This window comes from Nyctibius grandis, chromosome 5, assembly GCF_013368605.1.
Source record: "Nyctibius grandis isolate bNycGra1 chromosome 5, bNycGra1.pri, whole genome shotgun sequence".
Classification (NCBI taxonomy): Eukaryota; Metazoa; Chordata; class Aves; order Nyctibiiformes; family Nyctibiidae; genus Nyctibius; species Nyctibius grandis.
In genome coordinates, this window is record NC_090662.1 from 54,141,150 (window position 1) to 54,147,149 (window position 6,000).

The window sequence follows — 6,000 nt, forward strand, 5'->3', positions numbered from 1 at the left end:
AGCTTTTAGATATATTTAATCCCAAAACTCAAAGTATACCAAAAAAAGATACCAGCTTTGTAAACTTCCTAACATTCCTTCCTGGCACTAACAAAAAAAATGTGTTACAGTTTTCCAAACAGTTCTACAACAACAAAATAATCAAAATATGATTACTGTTTTTGCATGAAAAAAACAGGCTTTTCTTCAGTTCTAATTGTCTTTTTGGGTTCACATTACAATCATGGCTCCCCTCTCTTACTCCCAGTACTCCTGCATCACGCAGCCTACTCTTTGACAGGTTTCACACATCTCTAGATACACCGTGGATTTAAAACCAATGCTTGGCGGTCTTAACAATATTCTGTCTTATCAAATTATCTTCATCTCACGTCAAAACATGAGGGAACTGTGAGAAAAGCATGCATAAATTCTTCGAGCACAAAATGTCTGGAGGTTTGGTTACAAGTCACAAAAGCCCAGAACAAGCATTTCTTCTACAGCGATCTTTGCATTTAAAGGAACACCAGGAGATTAACTCTCCCCTTCTCCTAAAACTGTGGGTGGGATTTTTTTTTTGTTTTGAGTGGGGTTTGGTTTGGTTGTTTTGGGGTTTTCTGTTTGAGCTTTTTTTTTTTGTTTTTTTTTTTTTTTTACAGTTTTAATCCTTCTAGGTCCCTTTATGTTATTTCCTCTAAATGTACTAAAGATTTTAAGAATAAAGGGAATCCAAGGACAGATGATGAAAGTGATTAGAGACTGAGAAAGCCTTCCATATGAGGAGAGATTATTAAAAAGACTGCCTCGCTTATAGACAAGATGAATGGGAGGGCTCATGAGAGAAACATGGAAAATGAGAAGAGACATGCTACAGAATGTTTTTTTATCACTACAAAGCAAGTGGATTTCTGTGTTCTTTTTTAACATAAGCCTCTGTGTGTGTGTGTGTGTGTGATCATGTAAGAACCAGTTAATCACAAAACACTGATTCTATTGCTAGTCTTGCTAAGGCTGAAAGCACAAGAAGATTGAAATTAAGATTCTCTATTTGTTAATAAAAAAAAAAAACTTACCTGGAATAGATGTAGTTTATTTGTTTTCAAATAAAGGAAGAATTCTTACAATTTCAAATATAAGTCTACCACTAATAAGAGAAAGTTCTGAATAGGCTCCAACGTGCAAGAAATCACGTAATTAGGATTTCCTGCGCGTCTCGTTAAAGCATCTGGTACTTGTTAAAAGCAGGACAGTATCACTGCATAGACTTCTGATGGGATGCAGTAAAGGAACTCCCATGTTTTAGTCGTACCAGAAAAGGATTTTTCTCCTACAAAACCAATCGTATAAATTTATAATCCTGATAACTGCACTGTAAGGGGTAAGAGATCAAGAGAGAAGAGCAATGCCCTGATCAGCAGCAAAAAAAAAAAAATGTGTACACAGGTTTCTGAGGTCTAAATAGGACAACCTGGTGAGCGTTCAGAGATGACAGCTTTCATAGAGCCCTGAAAGGCAGTCCTGACACAATGCTTTATCAGCAGAAGTCAATACAATGAGGCGTAAGTAAGCTAGTTTGAGCATCAGGAATGTTACTATTGCAATTGCATAGACCTCTGCATGGACTTACTGCCTAAGCAGCACAGTGTAGCCAGAATCTGAGCTCCTCTAGTCTCCCACAGTACTCACTGCAAAAACAAGTCCCTTAAGAAAGCACCATGACACTATTTAGCTGTACTGCAAGCTACAATCCAGCAAGAACAGTACTTGGTGCATGACAGCTAAAAATGCAACCCTTGTTCCCAAATCTTGTCCTACTTCATGGCTTGGGTTCTGCTTTTGAAGGGTTTAGATTAGTTTTCTAATCTAAGTGTTGCAGGAATCGACTAGCAGTGGATGCGAAGCACAGTGAAGCTGCAGCAACCGGCATTAGCAGAGGTGAACCAAAACATTTTGCACAGCTGTATTGTCCACATTGATTCCACCTGTGCCACCCAAGCGAGCTACAGTAACCCAGATTATAGTGACCAGGTACCTTTGACATGGAGAGGCAGGAAAAGTCTCCTGGAAGTGTACCCTTCTGAACGATGGGGATGGATGATTTACCAGAACCAAGGTAACCACACGACTGTAAACCTCTACCCACCAAATAACACCAAAACTGTAAGGCACCAATACAATTACACTATGAGCAATAGTAGTTTTATGCCCCGCTCTGTGCTGCCATGCACAGCATAGCTTGGCTCTCTTGTGACTTGTCCAAGAAAGAGAACAGGAATTCAGCCTCTCCCTCAAAATACTTGGCCTCCTTAAGCAGCAACGACTCCCCCCATGTTAAGAATGAGTCAGCTGTTCTTCATTAAGGTATTTTCTCTCTTTCAGGCACTGGGAACTTTGGACAAAACGTGACATACGGTTCATTGGAGAGTTGTGAGCAGAGCCCAGAATATCTTATACTTCAAATGGCCTCAAAGAAGAAGGTATTGAACAGACCTGTTGCCTTACACTGAAGGAGCTTTCTAGCTTCCACAGGAATTTTAAAATTCTTTTCCCTTCAGATTCTACCACTTACAAACTCAGAAGGCAATACTTGCAGTGTTGTTCTAGCACCTCTGCAAACTGTATAACCTACTGCATATACAGCTGCAATTTTGGAACTGCCTTCTTGCCTATCCATGGAGAAGGCTTCACTTTCTCATAAGAAAAATCCTTAGATGGGCTTGAAAGACACAGGCAGTAACCTACAGGGCTGGAGAAGTCCTTCAAAACCTGCCCACCCAAAAACTGGACTCAGTAGCCCATGTTATCCAGACTATGAGATCCAGCAACTACTTTGACACCTCTCTTTTCCCCAGGCTTTATTAAATGGATCTCACCCTACTTACTATGCACTGTCCCTATCCTGCTGACAAAACCAACTCCAAGACTTTCTTCACATAAGCAAGTCTCTCTAGTTTGTTCAGGTTCTCTGAGCGTCCTCCCATCAGCTCTGTATCACTGTGTTCATGCTCTGCGTTGTTTTTCTCCATGAATGCTTGAGAACAGCAGCTTTAACTCCAGCTGCTCTAATGCTTTTTATTCAGTCTCTAAAAGGAAAACAGCATCCTGATTTCTTGCTTCTTTCCTACATAATACCACCGGCTGTTGCTGTTCCAGTGCCTGACCGTTTCCATACGCCTAGTTAAAGTAGTAAGAGGAATGTTGAAGTTATTCAGACAATTTACCCAGGAAAAATTCCTATTTGTCTGGAATAAGCACAAATCGATTTAATACAAGCTCTTGCCATCATCTGGAACATACTACCTGCTGCTACCACCTCTAGCAGCTATATTACAAGTTCTGTGATATCTGACACAACTTGTAAAGCCCAAACCCTGGAGCAATGCAATTACAACTCTGCAAACTTGTTACAGAGTTGTATTTCCAGTTCTCAGGGTCACTGGAAGGGAAGGAGAGGCTAATCCTCATTAAAAGAAACGCAAAATCAGACAGAAGTGCAATGCTTTCATAAAATTGTCTTAAGCATGAGATATTTTTTTTTAAATTTTTCAATACACAAGTACAATACACAACACTGTTAGCCATGATACTTTATTCTTTTAACCAGATCAGCTAGACTATAGAGCAAAGACTTCAGGTTTAACTCTTAAATATGCCAAAAATCACCCATGAAGGTATGCAACTTTCTTCCACGGCCACAGTAAGGTAGGTAACACATTATTCTTACAGCACAAACAACGAAGAAAAACTAAGCAGTTCAACCTTCAAAGAGGAAAAACACGGGAAATACATAAAATTTTTAACTGGGTTATGACTAGCATGTGCACCCAGCTTACAGTATGAAGAGCACTGTAGACTTCAATAGTAAAGCTACAGTGTACGGGATTAACTATTTTTAAAACATTTCATTATGCAGCAATAATCCGAAGCACACCATCTCCTTTGCAGCACTGTCAATCAATGGGCTGGAGGGATGGAAAGTACTGCTAATGTGCAGTACAGGGGGTGAGGGGGAAACAACAAAAAAATCAAAACCCAAGAAACCCCAAGAACCTCCCCCCCCCCAAAAAAAAAAACCCCAACCAGTCTTCCTTCACAAACAGCTAATCCCTACACCTCAAACTGTAAAGCAAATTTATTGACACATGCACGATCTCATCTTAGCATAGAAAAGGAAACAGAATTTCTGCCAATATCCCAAATTAGCTAAAGCAACCTCCTTTTTCTTCTTCACATCTTCCTGCAGCACATGGGAAGAAAGAGCCATTCATCTTACACCTGTTTGAGCTGAGCATTTAGGTAAGAATTTGAAATCTGTGCATTAACTAGAGAGCCAACTGCCTTCAGCAGGACTCTCACCACAAAGGCTACTAAATATATGAAAGGATCACAAGCATTGCCTATACATGTTTATCACACATTGTATGAACAAAACATCAGAAGAGTAAGATAAAGAAAGATGAACTTGCCCACAGACCATAAGAAAAACTATCCCATAAAGCCATATGCCATGAATATACATTATATTCTTACTTTGGCCGTAGCACACACAGATACACCTTTTCTGTTGATCTCCTTCCCTGCCACAGCTCTCCCATCAGCAACTTCAAGAAGGGAACCGTAATCATTCTCTGCTGCTAGATACAATCACCTGATCCACAGTTTATTAAACAGACCTTAAGAAACACCAAAACCAAGTATTCACCAGTATGATCTAGACACAGAGTCACTTCATTAAATCATCAGCGCTGTTGACTTTGGTGAGTAAGTTCTCTATTACTCTCGCCTCCCACTAGTTTCTATTGGGGATATACCTTGAACATCGGTTTCTGTTTTGTCAACAACCGGTTTCATTTCATTTTCCTATACTAAAGAAAGAGTATTTACAGTAGGAACATGAAAGAAGCACGGATAAAAAAACCCTTCCCTTCAGATCAACAACCTAGCAAACGCAGAGACCTCTCGGGGAACACGCTGCAGGCTGGTGGTTGCCTCTCCGAGGTAGCCCCACCAACCCTCGCCTCCCCGCGCCGCCTTCTTCCCAGGGTGGCCCCGACAGCCCTTTCCGTGCCCCCACACGCCTTTACCCGCGTCTTGCGGCGCCGGTGCCGCTCCGGATCCGAGTACGTCCTGTCCACGGCCAGCGCCGTGTCGCTGCCCGGCATGCTGCCCCGCTGCTGCCGCCGCCTCCTTCTCCTCAGCGGCGCCCGCCAAAAGCCCGCACACAGTTGGGGCTCCCGCGGCACTGAGGGGCTCGCAGCTGCCGCCGGGGTGCGGGAGGGACGGGCACGCCCCTCCAGGCGTGCCCGTCCCTCCCGCACCCCGGCGGCAGCCGCTCCGCTTCTCCTCAGCTGGCACACCCGGATTAACCCCTCAGCGCTCCGGCTCCCGCCGCAAAGGGGCGAGGCGGGCGGCGGCCGCGCGTTGTGGCGACTAACGGTCGGGTCGTGAGGGGGTCGGGGCTGTGGTGTTCCCCCCCTCTCCGAAAAAGGGGAGAAGAGGGTGGGGGCGAGCTTTGGTCAGAGGGAGTGGGCTATAAATCGCTTTATTTTGTAATTTTGAAGGCAGGCGCTTCTGAGGGGGCAGCAGGAGCTGGGTCAAGGATGATGTCCCAGAGGTATATGGCTGGACGGAGGGGTGACAGTCTCATTCCTCCTGCTGACAGCCGCTGCTTTGGTTCAGGCTTTTCGCTAAAGGTCCAGCTCTTGGGGGGAGTTACCATCAAGGGGGGAGTTACCATCAAGGGGCCATCTCGACTTCTGTTAAAAGAAACCTAGACCCTGTGGCTACAGTGAAACCTCACAAAACATTGCAAATCCTAAAGGTTCAGACGACCAAAGGGGAAAAAAAGTAAGAAACCAGAAGTATTAAATATGTTGTCATTCTGGGGCAGACTCACTTGTAAGGGTTTGACTGTTTGTGGTAGCACAAGGCACCCTGGACACGGCTGAGCACTGCTGCTGGAAAGCCCTCGGTACCCAGAGCTTTCCACAATAAACATGTTATAAAAATTCCATCAAACCA

At 43.7% G+C, this 6,000-nt stretch overlaps 1 protein-coding gene across 3 annotated transcripts in view; it reads right to left on the minus strand.

Moving 5' to 3' along the window:
- The window catches only part of TMCC3 (transmembrane and coiled-coil domain family 3), a 57,315-nt gene extending 52,094 nt beyond the window's left edge, over positions 1–5,221 (minus strand). For all 3 annotated transcript variants that reach the window (XR_011048203.1, XM_068400952.1, XM_068400951.1), the window contains exon 1: positions 5,064–5,221. Coding sequence is in view for 2 of the 3 variants with exons in the window: in XM_068400952.1 (XP_068257053.1) it covers positions 5,064–5,141 (78 nt within the window). In the remaining variant the exon portion in view is untranslated. The remainder of the gene's footprint in view (positions 1–5,063) is intronic.
- Between the last annotated feature and the right edge of the window lie 779 nt (positions 5,222–6,000).